This window comes from Gossypium hirsutum, chromosome D11, assembly GCF_007990345.1.
Source record: "Gossypium hirsutum isolate 1008001.06 chromosome D11, Gossypium_hirsutum_v2.1, whole genome shotgun sequence".
Classification (NCBI taxonomy): domain Eukaryota; kingdom Viridiplantae; phylum Streptophyta; class Magnoliopsida; order Malvales; family Malvaceae; genus Gossypium; species Gossypium hirsutum.
Genome location: NC_053447.1, coordinates 70461791 through 70486642, shown reverse-complemented (window position 1 = coordinate 70486642; position 24852 = coordinate 70461791). Strand labels below are relative to the sequence as shown.

Sequence of the window (24852 nt, the reverse complement as noted above, 5' to 3'; positions counted from 1 at the left end):
ATTGATATTACTATTTACTACACTACTGGTAGCAGAATTTGTATTAGCTGTATTTTATGCCTCATTCATTTGCATGTGCTATGGAGTTCTGAGCCTGGTTTGTGTATATGTTGTTCAATTCTAATTTATTTTCTTGGTAATCTAAGTTTGATTTCTCGGACATAACTTGACTATTTTTGAAGTTGTAGTGAAGCAGATTGAAGATAACAAATCTTATCTTCTTGAAGTTGCAGTGGAGCAGATTGAAGATAGTAAATATTATCTCTTTAAAATTGCAGTATAATAAATTAAAGCTATAAATATTATTTTCCTAAAGTTGCAGTGGAACAGATTGAAGTTACTAATCTTATCTCCCTAAAGTTGCAGCGGAACAGATTAAAGTAGCAATTCCTATACCTTTGAAGATGCAGTGGGTTAGAACAAGGTTGCTTGAAAAAAGAGAAGCACCAAAGGGGTCAAGATTTTGCAAGACCCGGTAAATTTGACCCTTTTTAAAGTCTTTGTTTTATTCCTGTTACACGACAATAAGTAAAGAGGGGCAGCTGTAAATGTCCAATTTTTTTTATTACCGTCATTATTATTTTATTTCATGTTACCTTATCATTTATTTTTTATATCCTCATGTTATGTTTATTTATTTTTGTGCATATTCCACCTTTTACGTTTATCTAAAAATTACATTATTCGTTCATTATTACCATATGATTAACAATATCAACGTTATTATTATAATTACGTTATTGCTATCATGACATTTCTACATTTACTTATTATTCATCATCACTACCCCATACACTATGTTTAAATATAAGATAAGTACTCATCGTTTTAAATATTACGTTTGTTATTACTCAAAAAAGGAAAATTTGAATATAGGTAATATTTCATATTTGGAGACTCACAAAGTCGTTTTCTAACTTACGGGGTTTTGATTTTCTCATTAAATTTAAATGACCGAATATCCTTTCAAAATTAAAAAGCATAAGATTTGATAATAAAATAAATGGTAAACTTATTTTCAAGAATTCAAGATGTCGTATCCTAACTTACGGGATATGACCTTTTGTTACTTCGAGATAAGATGTCCTTTTACATGGTTATTCAAAAGATTTGACTAAAAAGTATATTGATACAAAAAGAGATCTTATTTCTAAACCCTTTTCGAAATTTTAAATTTCGACACCAAGACATTAATTTAATCAACTAGGTACCAATTTTAGGCGTTATGAGAGTGCTATCCTTTCCTCGTGCGTAACCGACTCGGAAACCCATTTATTGTAGACCAAAAATCTTTGTTTTAGTAAATCAAATCGTTTATTAAAGCAATCAGACTCAATCACACCTCATAACAAAAGATTGGTGACAACTCCCGTTTTTTATTTTTATTTTCATTTTCATTTCATTTTTTTTTATAAAAATTCGATTCAAAAAATTAGTTTCGACAACCTATTAATCCAATTTAGACTAATAACTATTGTAAGTTCTCTTTAAACAAAAAAAATTCAATAAATTAATAAATAACAAAAATAATTAAGTAAAAGTGAAAAAATGGCAAAAAAGTCATTCAATCTCTCGCTTTTTGTCTTTCAATTAGACCGTTGCAGAGTCTCAAATCACTTTTTTAATATCAAACTTAAAAACACAATGTATTCCAGAGTGAACCTTCAAGTTTCATTTAAAAATGGGAGAGACAAGTGAACCTCTGCGGCAAACCCCTGAACCAAACTCTGCTTCTTTGGAGTCTCTGTTCCATGTTCTCGACCCTATTTCTCTCATTCATAATTCAAGCCCCGGTAACCCAATTCCTTTAAGGCTTACAACAGAGAGTTCTATAATGGAAAGGGGTCCCAGATATGGAGCTTATGCAGACCTAAGAGAAACAAAGCTGAGAATGAAGAGTGGGATGATGCAACAAGAAAAGGAAGACATCGAGCTTAAACAAACGCCAACAAAGAAGCAAGTGAAGTTTAGCTCAAGTGTGGGGGTTTCCAGGAAAGGGTCCTCTGTTTTGGCTCAATCGGTGCCTGCTTTTTCTGCCATTTTAAGGAAAGAAAATCGAAAGCCACCAGTTAGGAGTGGGATGGAATTGACACCACCACCAACATCGGGGAAGAACTGGGCAAGAGAGAATGGGGTGTGGCCGTCGAATTCGAGGGGAAGTAAATCTGTAAATGCAGGGGAGAAGAAAGGAAGGATGATGATGTTAAAAAAGAGTGTTGCAAGTGTTGAAGATTTGAAAGGGATTTCATTAGCAGTGACCAATGCTATTAATGGTGAAAACAGGGGAGGGAAGACTAGTGCCCGAGGTGTTGCTAGGAAGGGCAATACTATTTTGGGGTATGTATAGTTTTAGTAAATAATATTAAGGGTTTGAACTTGATTTTGATTTTCTGGGTTTCTTGATTGGATTTTGTTTGATGTTTTTACAAGAATTGGTACCACATGTTAGAGAGATTGGAAGCTTGTATTGCTTGTAATGGGAGATTGTTGATCTTCCTTTGAATGACTGAGTTGAATTGTTCAATAAAATCAAGATTGACGAGTTATGTTGTGTCAACTTTTGAATTAATTTGTCTTGTCAAGACAGAACCATCAATGCTCATGCATAAAATCCAATGGTTCTAGGCTGATGTTTCTAGCTTGTACTCAGCGTTGTTTGTTTCCTTAGAGTCTAAGAAAAACTGATAAGCAAAGAGAATATTAGATATGCAATGGTTGATACCGTGCATGAAAAGAGAAGATATTTTGTGCTGCAACATGTAACCAAAGGTATCTCCTTAGCAACCTTCATTATTTTGGTTCCATCAACTCGGTATCAGGTGCGCTTCCCAACAATCCCAGCAGGGTGCACTCTATCTTCAAGCAGGGCACCATGGACACCAGTGAGTGTTCAGGTGCGAGGAGGCTGAAATGCAGATCCTTTTTTGGGTGGCCTCAATATCCTCCTGTTGGCAAGCACTACAACAGCCAGCAAAAGCATGCATGAACCAATACAACATAAATTAAGTCTACCAGCCAAGTAACTCCTGGCTGCAGCAATGAGAGGTTTGGTTTATTAAAAAGGCAACGCCTTCGCCACGACGAGAGGTTTGGTTGAGGAAATTAGGACGAACTCGTATTGAAAGAAGCAATGGTGGTGTGGTTGCCTTTCCAAAGCCGAAATGGTTTCTTATACAGAGCTCGTCCAGACAAATTTTCCATGGAATCTCCATTAACATCTGGAGTAACTTGGATGGCTCCAAGAACTATGTAAGAATTCCTTCTCAAGATAAGCTGGTTTTCATCTTCTTTCTGGAAAGTTGAAAATTTGAACTGAAAACAGGTTACTTGAACAACAAAAACTGCTGGGATTAAATTGTAGGCTAAAAGATACAGCGCATATGTTTTGATGGAAGCATCAGGGTAAGCTTTAGGCGCCTATTTTTGGGAATTGCCGCTTGAGAGGGGAGGAGGCTTCGGCTTCAGATTAGAAGATTTGTGAAGTTGGGTACCAAATATAACATTATTATTTTTTGAATGTATTATATCTATAACAAAAATTATATATTAAAATAAATTTAAAAAATATTTTTAAATAATATTGTTTAAAACTAAAACAAACATAATTAAAATTTGTTTAAAAGCATAACTTAAAATGTAAAAAAAATGAAATTTAAAACTATTTAAACACATATTTAAATTATTTTATAAATACTAATAGATAATTTACTATTGTTTGAGAATAGAAATAAAGAGACGGTGATCATGCTCCAAAAAATCAAGAAGTTGAAATTATATATGGTTAACAAAATAAAACATCTATGGAAACAAAACTCCCTGTTGGATCATATTTGTGCAAGTCTTGAATGTCTTGAAGTTTGGGATTATGCCTGTTTAATTAATTTGGTACGTAATACCAAAAGCACTTACCTAATGCATTATTTCATATATATAGATAGATATATATATAGTACCTGTCATGGTCTTCCTTTATAAATTATTGAAAGCTCCTTTTCTTGGAAGTTGGAATCTACCTTATTTTAATTCCATTTCATTTGGTACGTAATATACAAATATATATTTTCTGACTTTAAACATTCTCAGCGGAAGGAATTATTAGATGAGCTTCCTATCACATAAGATTATTATAATTACTTAGGTCTACTAATCATCGGTGATAAAAGAATTGATTCAGATTTTTAAAAAAAAAGTTTGCATATAAAAGAGTAATCTAAATACTTTATATAGACTCGATTCAACCTAACACATGATCACCTTTATATATAACATCTTAAACAGTTTAACTTGCGGAAACTAATTTTTCTTTTTTTGATAATAACGAAAACCAACTTTATATATAACATCTTAAACAATTTAGCTTGCGGAAACTAATTTTTCTTTTTTTGATAATAACGATAACCAAAATTTTGATGTGGAAAAAAAATCTTAAAATTCAATCTACGGAAAAAGAAAATCAAAACTAATAACTATTTAAATCCGTAAATAAAATCTGAACGTTAAGAGATTTATTTTTGAGAGTCGGCTACCCTGTTGTCTGTTTTAGCGCATAACATACATTTTTATTAGTCTTAATTAATTAGACGTCAATTCCAAGTTGATGCAAATTGTATTTAATTAAATTAGTTGATTTAGGTAATATCATGAATTGAAACCCAAGCATTACAAATTTCCTTGTCATGCTACATTATTTTATGTAGTACATTTTTAAAAGCACTTAGACGAAGCCAGAAAATTTTTTTCGGGGTTGAAATTAAATTGTAAGTTTATTAATAGTAAAAATTCAATTTTTAATAAATTAATTCAAAATTTTATTATTTTTTAAGAGTTTAAAGCGTAATTTTATTTTTACTAATTTAAATTTTTAAAAATTTTAAAAGACCTAAGTGAAATTTTTTTCATTTTAAGGGGTTGCGCCACTGTCAGCGCCTTAGCTACACCTCTGCCTAAGCCTAATACATTATTTTATATATAGTCCTTGTCATGGTTCGAAATATTAGGGAGAAAAACCGAAGATTTAGTGAATGGTGTTTCTTTATAAATTTTAGATAGGTTTCAAACTCTTTTTTTCTTGGTAATCAACATGGAATCTACATTTCTTTTTTTCATTTAATTTGGTACGTAATATAAAAATTAAATTTTCTTTGATTTCAAAGAGAATCATCAATCCTAGTCAAAAGGAATTATTAAGTAGGCTGTTTTTACCAAATAAGTCATGATTTTGTTATTAGTGATAAGCAATAATAGTTCTTTTAAAAAATGAAATGTAAAAAGAGGGGTTATTAGTATAAAAACATAGGATAAAGGTGAATAATAAAATAGAATTAAAGCGCCCACCAAACTTAAATACTCTGCAAAACTTGTTTCCCTTTATTATCAACCAACAAACTTTGAAATTTGCTTCAATTATTTATAAACTTATATTTAATAATTGTCTATGAAATTTAAAGTTTTATTTGTTACAAAAATTTTGACTTTTAATAATTAAAAATTTATATTTCAAAACCCAAATTTAGAATTTTCATCAATGAAATAAACAATTCAAATTTACCAATTTTACTCCACTAAGTCTTAGTCAGAGAATGATCTTATTCAACAATTCATCCAATACAACTATTGGCTAAAGCCCAAACTACCCTTTACACACACAAATATTTGCAGCCCCAAAATCGAACTTGTAAACTCCCCAACCTGGCCTAGACGGTAGATCCGAATTCGGGAGATTACATTAACCACCGAAGTGGCTTGGTCTTTATCAAAATCAATTTTACTTTTAAAACTCAAGTTTATTCAAGTAGTTTTTATATTCTAGGTTAACTTGTTAGAGATAGCAATGGAATTAATGCATAAGCCTTTTTAATAAAATAATTCAGTTTAATCAAATATTACAAATAAAGACCTAAATTTTATAACTTATACTAAATGAGATGCATCTAACAATTAAAGTAAAACTAAATCCCAAACCACGGTTCATAATAAAAGAAAACAGAAAATAACCCCACCTCCTAAGGAGTTAAAAATAATAACATTAACGAATATAAAGATGAAACAAAAGCCAAGACCCTCCGAGTGTTGTGCCTGCGTCCTAGCCTAAAGGATTATCTGTAAAGATGAAAATTAGGGGGAGTGAACTATGAAGCTCAATGTGAGTCCCTTTACAATAAACCAAATCATACAATTATTTTGTTAAACATTAAAAACATCATACATCATTATCAAGAATAACAATCAGTCATAACTATCTATCGATTTCAAATCCGGTAATTCAATGTTGCTAGTTTAGTCAAACAATAATAATATTCTCAATCATAGATGACCGCCTCCGAACGTACTAACATCTAGAGTGTGAATACTGCAACTAAAGATATAGATTTGAGGCAGTGTCCGCAAGTATACAGGTCAGGTTGTAATATAGTTTGTTTACAACGAAACATTTGGTAAGTATTCCGAGGATTGTACCTAAGGGATTGCGGTTTGGGGAAAATTGCTATTAAGCCAATTACTAAAAATAATCCCTAATCTATTTGAATCACAAATTAGGTTAAGTGGTTTTAGAAAATGAGGTATCGGGACCTCGTTTCTATAAACTGAGCCGTAAATATTTTTATAAATATTTACAGAGTGTCATTAATGTAGTAGTAAAGTTTCGTTAAAAAATTTTAACGTTTTGACAGTTAATTAATTAAAAAGGACTAAATTAAAAAAGGTGAAAAACTTACTAATTATAATAATTAAGTGATTAAGTGGCATGAGTAATAAATAAAGAAGGAACTAAATAGAAATTATGCCTAAATGAAAAGTTGAGGCAACATATGAAAGAAAAAAATAAAATAAAGCCATTAATGGCAAAATTTAATTAAAGTGAAATTAAAACACCCAAATTGAATTTTAAAAGGATTTCTAGACATTTCTTCTTCAATTTCGGTTCAAACAGACATGGGGAGAGATCCTTGAGCTGGTTTTGCATATTTGCTTTATGTGAGTCCAATTCTTACCCGTTTCTTATAATTTTTATGTTTTTTAGATTGTTACAATTAGGTCCAACTAAATCTTACCTTAGGCTGTGTTTGATAGGGGAAAACCAATTCCGGAATTGGTTTTACACGTTTTCCAGTGTTTGATAGCAGGAAAATATTTTCCTTTTGTAAAACCAATTCCGCAACACGGGAAAACCTATTACAAATTTGGAGAAAATGTCTTACGCTTTTGAACTCGGTAAGACATTTTCCGGAAAATGATGCCTTCTTCTACCCTTTCCCCTTTCCCTTCCCCTTCCCCTTCCCTTTTCCCTTCCCCTTGGATTGCAAATCAGTTTGGTCAATGACCTCTTCCGGTTCCTCCTTAATCCAGGTAAGGCTCCTTCTTCTTCTTCCGTTTTTCATTCCTTTTTCTTCTTCTGTTCTTCATCTTCTCTTCTCAGCATATTCTATTTTGTTTCCTCTCTTCCTCTCTCGTTCTTTGATTTCTAACATTTTTATTTTAATAAATTATATTGATTGTCATCAAATTGAGAGAAAGTATAGTAGCCGATGAAGATTACAGATTATCTATTGGGCTATTCGCCTCCTATTTGGGCGACTTTTCTTGCTGGATGATGTTTTGGTTATATTTTGGTTATATACAGATGGTTGAAGCCCAAGTGGAGCCGCCCTATCCTCCAGATTATGAAGGTAAGTTAGCACAGCTTTGCAACTTATTTCTTGCTTCAGGTTGTGTTAAAGATTAACAGTATTTCTTTACTAGCTGATATTGGAAATTTCCTCTTCATATTCCAAGACTTTACTCTGTTCCAGTCCACTTTTCTTTCATTGTTTCTTAACTAATCTCAACCAAACAGTAAATTGCAGGTTTGGTTCATTTGAGTATGTACTTGAGTGTTTAGAATTATCCTGTGATTTGCTTGTAAATTTGTACCAACCCAATACTAGTTCCTCCAATTGCTTCTCAAATATTTTTTCTTTTCTTTCTGGGTTTGCAGTAAGAGCTCTTCGTGAGATAGCAACAGAACTTGGGAAGAAGGATTGGAATTACAATGAAAACCCTTGCAACAATAAGTCAAGTTGGTTTACTCCACCGCCGCCGCCAAATGTGCCTGAGGCCATTAACAACAGTACTGTCACCTGCAATTGCTCCTTCCCCAATGGTGAATGTCATATTGATGGCATGTAAGTCCTCACTAGTCATAATAAAATTGATGCTTATTTTAATTTCCTTAACCATAGACAGTCCTCTTTCTTTTTATTTTCAGTATGTTAACTTTGATTTCTGTATCAGTGATTTGCTTTGCTTGAATTGTCCATTTTGATTTTAGCACTATGAAATTATTACCATAGGAAAATAGAGTAAGGGTGTGCCTCATTCAAGATGAATGGCTGTATGAGTATGGCTTCGAATTCGGATACAAATTTATCCCAATTAATCATCTCAGTCATTAGAATAGAGCACATATTTCGAAGTGGCTAAGGTTATCCATTAGAATGTATGGAAGTTTTGAGAAGTCATTGGACGAGCTGAGATCCTTTTTTAGAGAAGTCAATGTCCGTTTTGAGTTCCTTTATTAATATTTCCTTTCTTTTTAGACTGTTTGGTTTTCTTGTGCATGGACTGTGGTCTAATGGTGTTACATAAGGTCTTTTCTCTGGCTTCACTTGTTTGCAGGACTTGGTTTTCAAGAAATCATGCTCATTCCTTGATGTAACTTAAAAAAACATATTATTTATCACTAAGCAAAACAATACATGTTGACTTGTCACATTGTGCTGAAAACAAAGTTTCAACTGAGCAAATCACACAAAATCGCCTTGCAGCATACAAATATGAAAATCTTCCTCACACTCCTTTTGTGAACGATTTTTGTCTTTTTTTCATATAATAATAAAGCAAATGAGAGGTTTATATTTCATCGATTTCTGTCTTTTTCTTCTATAATTTCTTGGCCTTATGATGCGAGGAACCTTATTGAACCTCATATTCTTTTAGGAAAATATAGTCATTTTTCTCATGTTGTACTAGCTGAACTGTATTGTTCTTTTATATATGTGCTGCTATAATTTTACCGGGTTGTTAGACATTATCTTAACTCACACGACTTGTACCTCTTTGATTATTTTCATCATTGCTAGACATTTTTTTTGTTGTAGTGACTCCAACCTCTTCAGTTCAGTGCTTAGAAATGTGTGTTTTCCATTTCTTTTAGGCAAATGCATGACCAAGTTGTATTCAAGAGTGAAAAATGAAGAAACATGTTGCTATTGTATCATCTGATGTTGTCACTGTAAACATTTTATCTTGCTGGTTACTTTCAAAGTAATTAGTTATTTTGAGAATGAAAAATATTATGCGGTTCTGGCTATAAATTCTTATGCTGTGATTGTGTTCATTTATGCTATGTTTGGAAACATTAATTTGAAAATTTGGATTTGGAATTCATTTGTAACCTCAGAGTACTCTTCTGTTTTAATTGATGTAATGTGGGTTTTAAGATCCATTGCAATTACATGTCAAGCTTTTCACTTTGCCAGAACCCCAAAGGCATTATTGTTTGAGATTTTTGACGGAATTATTTGATATGTACTTGAAATATTTTGCTAACAGCCTAAAAGTTAAAAATGAATTATTTGCTAACATTTTGCAAAAGGCTCACACGGACCTTGACAAAATGGGTCTACTGCAGTTTCACAAGACATTAACAGTCTGAAACATATTGCATTGATGGAGGCCAAGATGAAAAAACTCTCTGATTTACTGAGTAAGGTTAGTTGGTTGCTTACTTTGCCCTTAACTGTCTTTGATAAAAATGTGAAACATGAGCGAAAGTCTTTGCAAAAGTATGTCGCTGCTGTTTGTAGTCCAGATATGGTAACTATAGTGGATGGTTTTAACTACTATTTCTGTGATCTTTTACAGACAATTGAACAAACAAAAGAAAATGTGGTAAAGAAGCTAGCATTGACGTATGAGGAAATAGAACAAGAATGTAAGGAGGTAAGTTAATCTCTTGGCATACTAATTCAAGTGTATCTAATACTAGAACAAAAAAAAATGTTGGTTCCAATTTACATATCATGAAGATGGTAGTTATATAATTTTACATTCATGTGTTTTGGTGTGATTGCAGATCATGGATGGTTTTGCTGAGGGGAAAGACCTGGTTGTGTCTGTTATGTCTGCAATAGGGGAAGAGCAGATATGTGCTCTCAAAGACATTGGTCCTAAGTAGTTTCAAATTCATTTATTTCAAATCTTAGATGGAACCATAAAAGACTTTGGTAGTACTAAATGCGGTTTTGATGTTTTGTTTTGGGTTTGGATAGAAAAAAGAGAACAACAATATAACTAGTTTCTTGTTGTGCTATGGATTACTGTTTTGTTTTTCTTTTTCAATAATTTTTATTATCTCGTCTTTATTTTTTGTGTTGGTAACATTTAAATTCTAGCTTTTAATTGCATATTACACTTGCATTAGTTACCCAATATATATTAATGTAGCAATTTAAGTTTGACATATCATTTAGTACGAGTTAATACAATATACTAGTTTTTAAAAAAATGAAATTTTCTAATAATTACAGTATTTTTTATTTTAATTTAAATCCCATGTTAAATATATGTATCACAAGAATCAGATTGGATAAAAGTAGAATCAAATTAATATAAAATTTAAATACAAATAAATGTTTTAATAATGAAGAAGTAAAATCAAATCGGTATAATCTACAAATAGATGAACATTTGGAATTTAATTAGATAAAAACTTTTATTAATAAAAAATTTATTTATAAATAAATCATTGCAATATGTGTAAAAATAATTTAAAATATAAAAATTTATTAATATGTATATAAATTTATTAATATATGTAAAAACAACTTTTCCGGAAAATATTTTCAGGAAATCTGTCAAACAGCAGAAAATATTTTACACAGATTCAATCAAACACTAGAAAATATTTTCCAGTAAATCATTTTACAGAAAAGTAAAACATTTTCCAGAAATCATTTTACGGAAAACATTTTACTGCCAATCAAACAGACCCTTAGTTTTTGATTTTGTTAAAGATTTTGGATGTTGCCATTGATGAATCTATATGATTTTTTATGCTAAATTATTAACTTGAGATTTTAGTTGTTATTTAAAAGTATTTTGTTAAGTGATTTTGATGAATTTTTTGATTAAGGATTAATTTGTTAAATTAGTACAAATAAAAGGATTTTTTTGTGAAATTATTGTTAAAATGGGATGTATTGAATGCCATGAATATTTAGCTAGCATGATTTTGCATTAAAAATGGTTAATTTGCATGTGTTTGGCTCAGGGACTAAATTGAATAAAAGTAAATATTTAAGGGCAATTTTGTAAAAATTCCAAAATGACCATACTGCAGGAAATGAATTATTTTATTTTCTAAATTAATATATTGAATGAAATTATTAATTTAGATCAAGGTCGAGTGAAAAATCGAGGAAAATAGAAAATTTCTAAAATGCCCCTGAATATTGGTATTTCTGCAATTTAACCAGGTAAGTTCATATGATTATACGTTAATAATTATATTGATTTGATGGGTGATATTATGTATTTATTCTATTGTTGAGAATGAATTATTGTTGAAATTATAATTTGAATTGAATATTCAGATTAAATGGAATGCGGGATTTGAGTACATTCGTTTTGTGGCGCATTACAGCATTGGAGGAAAATGGCAGAAAATTACACAAGTAAATCGAGGTTCAGTAGTTGTTGCGAACTCTCGTGTTTTATTTTCCATTTAGCTCTTACAAGCTTCTGTTTAACTCATATGAGTTTTCGTTCAACTCTTTTGAGCTTCTGTTTAACTCTTATGAGTTTTCATTCAGCTCTAATGAGCTTTTGTTTAACTCATATGAGTTTCCGTTCAGCTTTTATGAGCTTCTGTTCAACCCTTATGAGTTTCTGTTTAGCTCTTACAAGCTGTTGTTCAGCTTTCGAGCTTCTGTTAACGATGTACTCAAATTCGTAAGTCATTCTTCGAATGGTAAAATATCGGGAGTTGTCTTGGATAATATATGTATATGAAGAAATGGTAAGAGAATGATATGTATCATGATATGTATATATATCAATATCTTGATATGTTGATACATGGAAATTATGTAAGTTGAGACGAGTAATAAACTCAAGTGTGACATGTTGTGATAATAAGATTATTGATGTTGAAATTATATGAAATATGTTCAAGTATGCTTACAAGTGTTGTTGTTTGATACTTAGGCAAGTGTCAAGCTATTGGTTGAATGGTAATATGTTTAATTTTCGACATCACTGAAAATGGGCTGTTACACACCTTGCCCTCATCTCTATCTCTCCTCACTTCACTGCCCTCACACAATAAGATCTCTGTAGTAAATAACTTAATTAGATTGTTCTAAACTTTAGGGACTAGTTTTAAATTTGAGAAATAATTCAGAGAATTGACCTGAATCAATGCCAGTGCACCCTCTGTTTTGGAGCTGTGTTTTATATTTCTTCTTATAATTTCTAAAACCTGCTTATAAAATTGGAAACTAATCATCAAAAATTCAGAACTAATTGAAAGCATAATTTCATTTTTCAAGTTTTTGGTTTGATTGAATATTATAATACTAAGCCATTATATTATCATGAAGGAAATGAAATTAAACTTAACGATAAAATACCATATCCAATTTATATTATGGGTACAAAAATCGACCTCCATTAAAAAAGGCAAAATTTAGAGAAAGTATTTTAGTTTATGTTAAGATGTTGTGAAATGCTTTGCTACAGGGATCTTATGGTGCCGCGGTGGTGGAGTTAGGAGTGATAAAGATGGGGACGGTGTGTGTTGGGCGGTGATGTGGATTAAGGATTCTTATGTTGCAAATAAACTAAAAAAGTGTCTTGAACTAATTATAGAGAGATCCCTAGCTTTAGTAAATACCACGTTAGCAATTCGTTAGTGGATTAACGAAATTTTTAACAGCAGTGACTTATTCGAGCAATTATCTTAAATAGTGTGACTATATTAACAAAAATAAAAGAGTGACCAAAATAGAAACAACGCTATTTTAGAGTGAACAACAATATAATTTACACTAAAATCAAATGTGGCTTTGATTGAAATGGTAACATTGATATTTCAAAAAAAGAAGGTAAAATTGAGATAATGAAGTTTATTTTTGGTTAGTAATTGAAATAATGAATTTCCAGTTATCTTAAGTTAAAATCAAATGACTCACATTATGTGTATGTATTTTTCTAGATTTATAAAATATAAAAAACATAAATACTCTCAAAATAATATTTGTTGCTATGTAACATAAAATAGACGTAAAACTAAAGTGATTTTACACACTTCAATAACATTCTATACGATTAATATATTAACAATCTAACTGTTATATTTCATTCTTGGTTCATGTAGATTATGTATGTCAAGTTTGATATAAATTAAAAATATCTAACTATTCGTTTTATGTTAAAAAAAAAACTTTCAACCATTAAATATATATTAATATAAATGATATTTTAGATCGATATGATATAAATATTGAATAAATTTAAAAAATTCAATGGCAAAATTGTTAAAATTTACATCGGTATAAATAGGTCCCTCTCTTAATTTTTAAATTCTTTAGAAAATTAGAATTTTTGGAATTCCGTTATTGGCACAATTATTAGAAGTGTTCACCTTACAACCAATGTCACAGGTTAAGATCGTAGGGATTGTTTGCTTGTTGTGTGTGCATGTGTTAACGAAAATTTATACAAATTTTTTTTTTTTTAAATTTGTCATGCCGGCTTCACTTTACAAATGAGTATGGTTGAGGAAGAAAATTTTAGAGAACGAAAGCTAATCCGAATAGAAGTGTTTGAACGATTTTGAATATAAGTTAAAAAAAGCAGTTAACCAAACCTAATTTTTATTTAATTTATAAATATTTTTAATTTTTATGATGTAAAATAAATATTTTATATTTAAAATAATGAAGATAACTTAAAAGGTTTATATAGTTTTTTTAATGGGTTTATATTTTAATGGGTCAATCAAGTGTTATATCTTTAACGGCGATTAATTATACATGTAAAATTATGTTCATATTATGTTTATATTTTTATTTTATGTCATTTTCATTTTGGTCATTCCATCTATTTTGCAGTGATTTTATAAAAAATATAATTTTTTTGGAAAATTAGAGTACCAAATTATTCATTATGCCATAATTGAAGAAGTTGAATGTCCACAATGGTGAAAGTCATAGGTGAATTGTGGTAGTTAAAATAATAGAGTTTCCACGTCAATTTCTGGCTTCATCTCTCCATTATCAAATTTTAAGATATTTACACATCCTCTACTGCCTACTCAATACCCACATCTCTTTTCTCCTCTATTCCTTTTCCGATCTTAGCTACGTTTAGTCCATTTTATTTTTCCTGATCCACAAAATCAACTCTTTTCAATACTTCACTCTTTGTCTTCTCTGCAACTTTGTTGATTTCTTATGATACAATATCTTACCATCTTCTGCTCTGCATTAGCTTGGAGTTTGGAACAACAGTTTCCTTGTTTCCTTTTTACTTGAATCTGCTCTCCCTCTGTTATTCCTTCCCTGTCGCTTTTTGCTTTTGAACACCCCCATTCTCAAAAAGAAAAAAAAAAACAGAGCATGGAAATTATTACGGGCGCTGCTGGCAACCTTGTTACCGGAGTTTTCAGCAACATGTTCCAAAAAATTAGACGTAATTTCAGCTATGTTTGCCGCTATAGAAGAATGGTTTCAGGTTTCGAGAAGAAAGTCGAGACGTTGAAAGACAAAAGAGACGGAGTGCTGCTAGATGTTGATGCTGCTGAAAAGAACGGGGAGAATATATACCCCGTAGTCAACACTTGGCTGGCGAAAGCGGACAAAATGATCGATTCAGAGTTGAAGGAAGTGAAGAGTCTCGAAGACGAAGCAAAGAACAAGTGTTTCATCGGCTTGTGCCCTAATTTCAAGGCTCGCTATCAGCTTAGCAAGAAAGCAGAAGAAGATGCCGCTGCCGTTGATGAACTCCTCCAGCAAGGCGGGTTTGACAAAGTATCATATCGGGATGTCCCGCAGCCCATAGTGGTTGTTCCTCCTAAAGATTTCGAAGACTTTGATTCAAGAAAGCTGATGTTTAACAATATCATGGAGGCGGTGAAAGATCCTAATCTCAACATTATAGGGGTGTACGGAATGCCTGGTGTCGGCAAGACTACGCTTGTGAAAGAAGTTGTCAGACAAGTCAAAGAAGATAAGTTATTCGACTCAGTGGTTATGGCTGTTGTCACTCATATTCCTGACGTCCAGAAAATTCAAGATGAAATTGCAGATATGTTGGGATTGAAATTTGAGGAGCAAAGTATAAGTGGAAGAGCAAGTCGGTTGCACCAAAGGTTGAAGAAAGAGAAGAAGATTCTTGTTGTTTTAGATGACATTTGGGCAAAATTAGACCTGATTGAAGTGGGGATTCCTTTGGGAGACGAGGATCAGGGATGTACCATACTGCTGACATCCAGAGATCTTAATGTTTTGTTGAAGGACATGGATGCTAAAAAGAGTTTTCCAATCGGAGTTTTAGAACATGAAGAAGCATGGCATTTCTTCAGCAAGATTATAGGGGATGGTGTTGAAAGTTCTGACTTGTTGCCTATAGCAACTGAGGTAGCTAAAAAATGTGGTGGTCTACCAATTGCCATTAGAACACTTTCGACGTTTTTGAGAAACGAGCCTCCATTTGTATGGGAGGATGCTTTGCGACAGCTTAGCAAGCCATCGTCGAGCAACTTCCAAGGAGTACCAGCAACTGTATATTCAACTATAGAGTGGAGTTACGATCGTTTACAAAGCGAGGACCATAAACAGATTTTCTTACTTTGCAGTCTAATGGGTCATAATGCTTCCCTTGATTTGTTGCTTGTGTTTGCAATGGGGTTAGGGTTATTTCATGGCGTCAGCACAATTAAAGAAACAAGGGACAAACTGTTGACAGTGGTGAGGCAGCTCAAAGCCTCTTGTTTGTTACTTGACGGTAATACCAATATGCACTTTGATATGCATGATCTTATTTCTGATGTGGCCTTGTCAATCGCTTCTAAAGGCAACCCTGTGTTTGTTTTAAGACGCAAACATGATTTGAGTGATTGGCCAGATGATGAAACAATGAAAGAGTGCGGCAAAATATCATGTGTTGGTATCAGTGAGCTTCCTGATCTGTTGAAATGCCCCAGACTTACTTTTTTAGGTATGGATAGCAAGAAACCTTCGATGAAAATACCAACGAACTTTTTTAAGAAAACGAAAAATCTTAAAGTCCTAAATTTGAGTGGTATGAATTTATCGTCTTTGCCTTCATCAATTTCTTTGCTAGGAAACCTTCGAGCACTAGTCTTGAGTAATTGTGTGTTGGAAGATATAGCCCTTGTTGGAGAGCTCAAGAATCTGGAGATCCTTAGCATTGCGAGTTCTGATATTGAAATGCTACCGGAGGAATTAGGACAACTGACTAAGCTAAAGCGGTTAGATTTACGTTCTTGTTCCAAACTCAAAAGAATTCCACCTGGTATCTTGTGTAAATTGTCTAGGTTAGAAGAACTATCTATGGGTGACAGTTTTGTTGAATGGGGAGCAGAGGGACACTCCAGCCTGCAAAGCAATTCTAGTCTTGCTGAATTGAAAGCTTTGTCATGTTTAACTGCTTTAGAAATTCATATCTCTAATGCCAAGATTATTCCCAAAGACTTCTCCTTTGAAAAGTTGCAAAGATACATTATTTTCATCGGAGAAGCATCGCATTGGGATTGGAATGGGGATTGGGTTCGTGAATACTCTAGAACACTAAATCTTAACCTACAGACAAGCATTAGCTTTCTTAATAATGGAGTCAAAGTTTTATTGAAGAAAGCTGAAAATTTATATATAGATGAAGTGAACGGTGTGGAGATTTTGTTACATGAATCAGAATTTGGGAATTATTTTAAGCAATTGAGGAATCTGCATATCCAGAATGGTGCGATGGTCCAATATATCCTTAAAGATTGTGATGCAGTTCAGAAAATTGAATTTCTCCAACTTGAGTCTCTCACACTAAAGGGTCTACCGGATCTCATTAGCTTTTGCTCCAAAAATGAAGGTTCAACTTCCATATCTCCACAAGAAATTGCCCTTTTCAAGCAACAGGTATTTAAATATTTTTTCTTCATCCAGTGCATGCATTTTAATCCCCTTTCCATCAACTCTAATGTTTTTTAATGTATTGTGTAAGTATAACTACACAAAATATTACACAATTATTAAAAATCACTTAATGTTTTATATAAACTAAAATATTTTTTAATGATATTTTGTGTAGCATTAAAACTAATGGAAATATCAAATTAAAGAGCTTTTCTATTTTTTTTGAATTTGGCAAGTAAACAAATGCTTGTGTGCTGATATTGTTACCTAAGCTGGAGAAGTTGAAACTATCCTCAGTTAGCATTGAAAGAATATGGGTTCCCCAAGCATTTTGTTCAACTCAAAATTTGACGAGTTTGATCATTGAGGGCTGCGCCAACATAAAACATGTCTTATCCGACACCACGCCTGAATATTTACAGCAGCTCAGATGTCTGGAAATTAGTGAATGCAAGTGCATACAGGAGATAATATCAACGGATAAGATGATCCAAGAAACATTCAAAAATAGAGCTCTAATCCGCTTCCCCCGATTGAACTTCCTCAAACTGAAGGGTCTTCAGAAACTCATCGGATTTTGCCATGAAGATTATATTGTTGAATTTCCAGCCTTGACAATTCTTGAGATAGAAAATTGTCCAGAAATGAAGGGATTCATCCATAATTCTATTAGGAAAAATGTGCCTTCCCATGGAGCTTTTTTCAATAATAAGGTGCTCTTTTCAATGTAGCGCATTTTTCTTTTTTCCTTTTTGTTGAAATATTTAACACTTTTAATCATTGTTTTCATGGGCATGAATAATGAATTGTAGGTTGGCTTTTCCAACTTGAAGAAAATCACAATCCCCCATTTGAGGAATGCAAAGAGGATATAGGACGGTCAACTTCATACGAATTCTTTTTCTATGCTAAAAGAGTTGACTGTTAAGGAATGTGATGTGTTGTTGAACATCTTTTCACCTTTTCTTTTGGGAGTGTTCCAAAGATTAGAGAAATTGAAAGTGACTGATTGTGCTTCACTGGAAGAAGTGTTCCAACTCCAAGTGCAAGGATTGGATATTGAGGAAACATATGAGGTACACAGTCAATTAAGAGAAGTGAATCTCGTTCGTCTACCAAAGTTGAAGCATGTTTGGACCAAGCATCGCAAAGGAAATATTTCTTTTGAAAATCTGCAAGATGTATTCATTCTTGAATGTGGGAGCTTGAAAACTCTATTTCCATTTTCAATTGCCAAAGCTCTTCACCAACTTGAAAGACTTAGGATTAATAGGTGTGGGTTGGAACAGATTGTCTCAAAGAGCGTCGAAGACTCAGATGAACGAGAAATTTGTTTTGCATTTAATCAGTTGTCCTTCCTTAGGCTATGGTATCTACCAAACCTAACATGTCTCTACCCAGGAATGCATAGAACAACATGGCCTGCATTAAAGCAATTGAAGATATCTGGGTGTGGGAGGATTAAGATATTTGGGCATGAAGAATCTGAAATCCCACATCCACTTTTCGTCATTGAAAAGGTATGAATTGCCACACCTATTTTTTAGCAAAGTTTATAAATCGTGCTTAAATCATTTTGTAACGTCCATCCAAATATTCATTTGAAAATATAAAATAATTAAATTAATCATGGAATTCATATTTTTCTGTGTCTAAATGATACTTTCTAATAATTCTAAATTTTAATTTAGTAACAAATTCTCTTTACTTGTTAATAAATTCTATTGCATCTTTTTATAATAAAAAAAATCTAACATTCATAAGCTTAATATAGAAGTTAAAACTAGAAATGAACATCACTTAAAACTATTGATTTCATCGTTTACTTAAAACTACAAAGAACTCATTGCTCTTGCTTGTTGCTTCTTAGGTTATTCCCCAGTTGGAGGAGGTTTCATTTAGTCGTGATGATATTGCGATGATAAGTGATGGCAAATATGAGGCCAACTTATTTTGCAATATAAAATTGCTTCGAATTTCTGGCTACTCAGATGAATCAGCCGTTTTCCCGATTTCTTTCCTTAGAAGGTTTTACAATCTTGAAAGCCTTGAGTTGGGTCAAAGAGCTAGCTTCTTTTGAAAGCAATGCATGTGAAGATAAAGACACGATCATCACGATTCCAAATATCAAGAACTTGAAATTGGATGTGATTAAAAACATAAGACATTTTTGGAATCAAGACTCCTCGTTTGACCATATTTGTGCAAGTCTCGTACGTCTTGAAGTTTGGAAATGTGACAGTTTGATTAATTTAGGAATAGATCTTTCATTCTTTGAAAATCTTACAACCTTAGATGTCTGGAAATGCAAAGAGATGTTAGCGTTGATAACATCTTCTAAAGCCCGAAGTTTGGTGTGCCTTGTTACAATGAGGATAAGAGAATGTGAAATGATGAGAGAAGTAATTGTAAGCGAAGAGGATGATACGTCATATGAGATTGTGTTTAGCGAGCTGAAACGTTTGGAGCTTCATTGTTTAGAAAGCCTCGCAAGTTTTTGTTCAGGCAGTTACACATTAAGGTTTCCATCCTTGGAACAAGTTACTATAAGCCAGTGTCCTAGAATGAAGAACTTCTATCAAGGAGAGCTAACCACACCAAAATTGCATAAAGTGCAGTTAACAGAAACAGATTTTAGGGGACGTTGGGTTGGTGATCTTAATGCCACTGTGGAGCAATTATTCAAAGAGCAGGTACTGATTTAAAAATTTATTGAAATATATACACATTTAATTATGATTTTTTAAATTTATTTTCACAATTGCACTGTAAGGTTCTTTTTAAATTTATTGGTATGAAAGTTCAACTTTTTGATATGTTTTCTCTTAGGCTGGATATCGTGGTCTAAAGCATATGAAGTTCTCAATGTTTCCAGAGCTAATAGACATATGGAGTAGAAATCCTCAAGAAATGTTGGATTTTATAGCTCTTGAATATTTGGAGGTTTGTGATTCCAGCAAATTGAGATTCATTTTTAACCTATCAACGGCCTTCAGCCTAAGGCAACTCCGACAAATGGAAATCAAGAGATGTGGTAATTTGGAACAAGTCATCAAAGAAGAGGGTTCAAGTATAATGGTTGAGGAAGCAACAATACATAGCAGCAAGATCATTAGCATATTCCCTCGTCTACAATCCGTTATGGTGGAGTCTTGTCCAAATATGACAAGCTTTTACCTGGGAAGTAAAGGTCTTGAATGTCTATCATTGGTTGAAATTAAAGTAGCTGACTGTTCGAACATGACTACTTTTATCTCTACATTTTCAAGAGACGAAGATAGAGAAGCAATAATTGGTGATGAAGTTGATAATGCTGCTACATTTTTCTCCGACAAGGTTAGATTTTCTTTTAATGAATCTTCATTAATACATTTAAGTTATATGGCTAATAATGACTCATAAGCTATATCACTATTCCTCGATATGTCATCCACAATCCCTAGCAATTTGAAGAACAAAACAACAATATAGCTAGCACTTAGAAAGAATATTTAATTATTTTATAAACTAAAAGGTTTTGTGTTTTTTATTTTAAATGATTTTAGTAATTATGTACTATTATCATAATAATATTAACTGAAGGAATATTATTCTTCATTAAACTTTGTCTTCAAATAATTTAGAAACAATGTTGAATAGTAAAATTCAATAAAGAATTAAAAAAATTGTGGAGGAATCAATTAAATAAATAAAATTCAAATTATTCAAAATTAAATAATATAGTGCAATTGAAATTTAATGTTACGTTAGAGTAGATTTATAAATTAATCTCCAAGAAAATAATTGTTTTTCAAATGTAATTCAACACCATTTCCGTTTCATTTTCTTTTCTAAACCAAAAAAATCCGAAGAACAACCCAGCTAACATGTTTGCATATATATTTAAATATATTTGAGAAGTCTTGATATTTAAATAGATGTTTATATAATTTATTTCTAATTGTAATTAGCTCTTTCTATCATTATGTAGGTCGTTTTTCCCCACTTGGAGAAAATTACAATCTCCCATTTGAGGAATGCAAAGAGGATATGGAACGGTCAAGTTCATACGAATTCTTTTTCTAAGCTAAAAGAGTTAAATGTTAAGGAATGTGATATGTTGTTGAACATCTTTTCACCTTTTTTCTTGGGAGTTTTCCAAAGATTAGAGAAACTGAAAGTGACTGATTGTGCTTCACTAGAAGAAGTGTTCCAACCCCAAGTGCAAGGATTGGATATTGAAGAAACATATGCGGTACACAGTCAATTAAGAGAAGTGAATCTCGTTCGTCTACCAAAGTTGAAGCATGTTTGGACCAAGCATCGCAAAGGAAATATTTCTTTTGAAAATCTACAAGATGTATTCATTCTTAAATGTGGAAGCTTGAAAACTCTATTTCCATTTTCAATTGCCAAAGATCTTCACCAACTTGAAAGACTTACTATTAATAGGTGTGGGTTGGAGGAGATTGTCTCAAAGAGTGTCGAAGACTCAGATGAACAAGAAATTTGTTTTGCATTTAATCAGTTGTCCTTCCTTAGGCTATGGCATCTACCAAACCTAACATGTTTCTACCCAGGAATGCATAGAACAACATGGCCTGCATTAAAGCAATTGAAGATATCTGGGTGTGGGAGGATTAAGATATTTGGGCATGAAGAATCTGAAATCCCACATCCACTTTTCGTCATTGAAAAGGTATGAATTGCCACACCTATTTTTTGGTAAAGTTTATAAACAGTGTTTAAATCATTTTGTACCTCTTAACCGTCCATCCAAATATTCATTTGAAAATATAAAATAATTAAATTAATCATGGAAATCATATTTTTCTCCGTCTAAATGATACTTTCTAATAATTCTAAATTTTAATTTAGTAACAAATTCTTTGTAACTCTTTACTTGTTAACAAATTCTATTGCATCTTTTTATAATAAAAAAAATCTAACATTCATAAGCTTAATATAGAAGTTAAAACTAGAAATGAACATCACTTAAAACTATTGATTTCATCGTTTACTTAAAACTACAAAGAACTCATTGCCCTTGCTTGTTGCTTCTTAGGTTATTCCCCAATTGGAGGAGGTTTCATTTAGTCGTGATGATATTGCGATGATAAGTGATGGCAAATATGAGGCCAACTTATTTTGCAATATAAAATTGCTTCGAATTTCTGGCTACTCAGATGAATCAGCTGTTTTCCCGATTTCTTTCCTTAGAAGGTTTTACAATCTTGAAAGCCTTGAGTTGGGTTCTTGCAATTTCAAAGAGCTAGCTTCTTTCGAAAGCAATGCATGTGAAGAGAAAGACACGATCATCACGATCCCAAATATCAAGAACTTGAAATTGGATGTGATTAAAAACATAAGACATTTTTGGAAGCAAGACTCCTCGTTTGACCATATTTGTGCAAGTCTCGTACGTCTTGAAGTTTGGAAATGTGACAGTTTGATTAATTTAGGAATAGATCTTTCATTCTTTGAAAATCTTACAACCTTGGATGTCTGGAAATGCAAAGAGATGTTAGAGTTTAAAACATCTTCTAAAGCCCGAAGTTTGGTGTGCCTTGTTACAATGAGGATAAGAGAATGTGAAATGATGAGAGAAGTAATTGTAAGCGAAGAGGATGATACGTCATGTGAGATTGTGTTTAGCAAGCTGAAACGTTTGGAGCTTTGTTGTTTACAAAGCCTCACAAGTTTTTGTTCAGGCAGTTACACCTTAAGGTTTCCATTCTTGGAACAAGTTACTTTGAGCCAGTGTCCTAGAATGAAGAACTTCTGTCAAGGAGAGCTAACCACACCAAAACTGCATAAACTGCAGTTAACAGAAACAGATTTTAGGGGACGTTGGGCTGGTAACCTTAATGCCACCATTGAACAGTTAAACACAGAAGGTGCAGAGAAATCTATATATTTTTAATGTTCTCTCTCTAAATTTTATTTTAATTGTAGCCTTATAAATACATTTAATGTTGAATTTATATGCTAAAGTGTAAATGGAAGGCGCGCAATGAGTCGATGCTCGGAGGCCGTGATGAGGACCCGGTGAACATATGGAACAATGCACTTAAAGGATATCACAACTCCAACAGCACCAGCCATTAAACTAATCTGATAATGCTTCATCTACCACCTCTGTTCTTCATTGGAAAGGTATACGACCCTTCTTCACCCTTTATTTAAAGATAGTTCATTTGCTTTTACTTGAATAATCTACTACTTCCTCTCAACCAAATACATTTAATGGAACGTTTTATTTTGACACTCCAACTGCAGTCTAGAAAGACAAATATTGGTCTTTAAAAATAAAATAAAAAAGGTTACTTTACCATTGATCTTTTGTATGTTTCCCTTTTTATTATAAAGTTCTTATCCTATAGGATTATTGTTGGAACATTTTCAAATATTTATAATGTTCTAATAACTATAAATGAATGAGTGTAATTAATCAAAAGTTATATTATTTGATTTTTGAAAAAGAATTATAACTATTTAAATAATATTATTTGAATAGTTATAATATTAAATGAGTAATTATGTGTTTATTTTAAAAATATTATTATTCAAAAAGACGTGCACCTATTGAAAGATGTCTCTATGAAGAGACATAAAAATTCTTATAAATAGGAAAGGGATTTCATTTGGAAATCACACTAACAAATTCTAATATTCTTTCTTTCCTTCCTTCATTTTCTAGTGTTATTAGATTATTTTATAAAGTATTACTGTAGAAATCCTTTGTAGAAATTGAGTTTCTTGTTATACATTACTGAGTGCGTAGTGGACTATTCTCGTCAGTGCAAAACGCAAATAGTCATTGGCTTCATTGTATCATTGAGGTTAATTTGTTTGAAACTCATTTGCACATCGAAGATAGGTGGGGCGAATATAACATTAAAGATAATGGCTTGATACACGCCTTGGAGTCTTGTCCTATTTCTTCTTTTTCTATTCGAGTTCGTTCGTGTGTTCGAGATTTTTCTCACCGAAAATTTATACTAACAATTATCTTAGCACCTTTGTTCCAGCTTTTTCAACTATGTCGATGGCCTCTTTTAGAACCTTGGTATTAATAAAATATTACTGAATTTAATCATCAATGCATCTAAAGAAGTGGGCATTTGCCATGCCAAAATCTATTTTCCTCATTATATGAAATACCAAAAAACAAAAATGCTCATTATATGAAATAAAATGTTTTCTTTTTTCTATTAAAAAATTCTAGAAAGAACCAATGAAGTTATTCCAAGATTTAAATGTACCTAGTGAAAAAAACCGATCAACTAGAACTTATTATTATCTTTCATTGTATGTTGGTTTGATTGCCCTTGCTTTTATTTGCTTCTTGCTTTGGTACATGTTTAATATAAATACAAAATATAAAACTTCTTGAATGATTAGTTAAATGCTAAAATATTTCATAAGTCTCTTTACTCTTTGTAAATTTAGAATTTAGTCTTTCTATTTTTTTAGATTTTAAAATTTAGGTCTAATTGTTAACACTATTAAAATTTAACAATATTAGTAGCTAGACTTGAATTTTGAAATCTAAAAAGTAGAGGAATTAAATTCTTGAAAATAAAAATAAAAGAACTACATTCTAAATTTATGAAAAGTATAAAGACTTATGACATAAGGAAAGACCAATTTATGTGTTGTAATAAAATAGGTCTACGTT

The 24852-nt window shown here is 32.0% G+C and overlaps 6 protein-coding genes across 7 annotated transcripts; all 6 read left to right on the top strand.

Moving 5' to 3' along the window:
- Positions 1 to 1574: 1574 nt before the first annotated feature.
- Positions 1575 to 2557, top strand: LOC107925738 (uncharacterized). The gene has a single exon (XM_016856458.2). It carries the CDS (start codon positions 1682 to 1684, stop codon positions 2345 to 2347), a length of 666 nt encoding a protein of 221 aa, XP_016711947.1. The 5' UTR covers positions 1575 to 1681; the 3' UTR covers positions 2348 to 2557.
- Positions 2558 to 7302: 4745 nt separating this feature from the next.
- Positions 7303 to 9979, top strand: LOC107925729 (probable LRR receptor-like serine/threonine-protein kinase At1g07650). 2 transcript variants are annotated; one of them, XM_041105136.1, is made up of 5 exons: positions 7303 to 7347; positions 7622 to 7667; positions 7976 to 8162; positions 9635 to 9750; positions 9904 to 9979. In XM_041105136.1, the coding sequence occupies exons 1-4, from the start codon at positions 7318 to 7320 to the stop codon at positions 9684 to 9686; spliced, it is 315 nt and encodes a 104-aa protein (XP_040961070.1). In that variant the 5' UTR covers positions 7303 to 7317; the 3' UTR covers positions 9687 to 9750; positions 9904 to 9979. The 2 variants fall into 2 exon arrangements, with proteins under 2 accessions (XP_040961070.1, XP_016711941.1); XM_016856452.2 differs by having other exon boundaries at positions 9671 to 9750; positions 9904 to 9977.
- Positions 9980 to 14660: 4681 nt separating this feature from the next.
- Positions 14661 to 18067, top strand: LOC121223302 (probable disease resistance protein At4g27220). The gene is made up of 3 exons (XM_041104469.1): positions 14661 to 17195; positions 17465 to 17905; positions 18005 to 18067. Exons 1-3 carry the CDS (start codon positions 14661 to 14663, stop codon positions 18065 to 18067), a joined length of 3039 nt encoding a protein of 1012 aa, XP_040960403.1.
- A 30-nt stretch (positions 18068 to 18097) lies between these two features.
- Positions 18098 to 18718, top strand: LOC121223301 (uncharacterized). Its single transcript, XM_041104468.1, has one exon. The coding sequence runs from the start codon at positions 18098 to 18100 to the stop codon at positions 18716 to 18718; it is 621 nt and encodes a 206-aa protein (XP_040960402.1).
- Positions 18719 to 19080: 362 nt separating this feature from the next.
- LOC107925943 (uncharacterized) lies at positions 19081 to 20594 on the top strand. Its single transcript, XM_041104467.1, has 2 exons — positions 19081 to 19885; positions 20022 to 20594. The coding sequence occupies exons 1-2, from the start codon at positions 19184 to 19186 to the stop codon at positions 20592 to 20594; spliced, it is 1275 nt and encodes a 424-aa protein (XP_040960401.1). The 5' UTR covers positions 19081 to 19183.
- Positions 20595 to 21180: 586 nt separating this feature from the next.
- On the top strand, positions 21181 to 23443 carry LOC107925800 (uncharacterized). Its single transcript, XM_016856518.2, has 3 exons — positions 21181 to 21870; positions 22237 to 23068; positions 23166 to 23443. The coding sequence occupies exons 1-3, from the start codon at positions 21289 to 21291 to the stop codon at positions 23168 to 23170; spliced, it is 1419 nt and encodes a 472-aa protein (XP_016712007.2). The 5' UTR covers positions 21181 to 21288; the 3' UTR covers positions 23171 to 23443.
- Positions 23444 to 24852: the final 1409 nt, after the last annotated feature.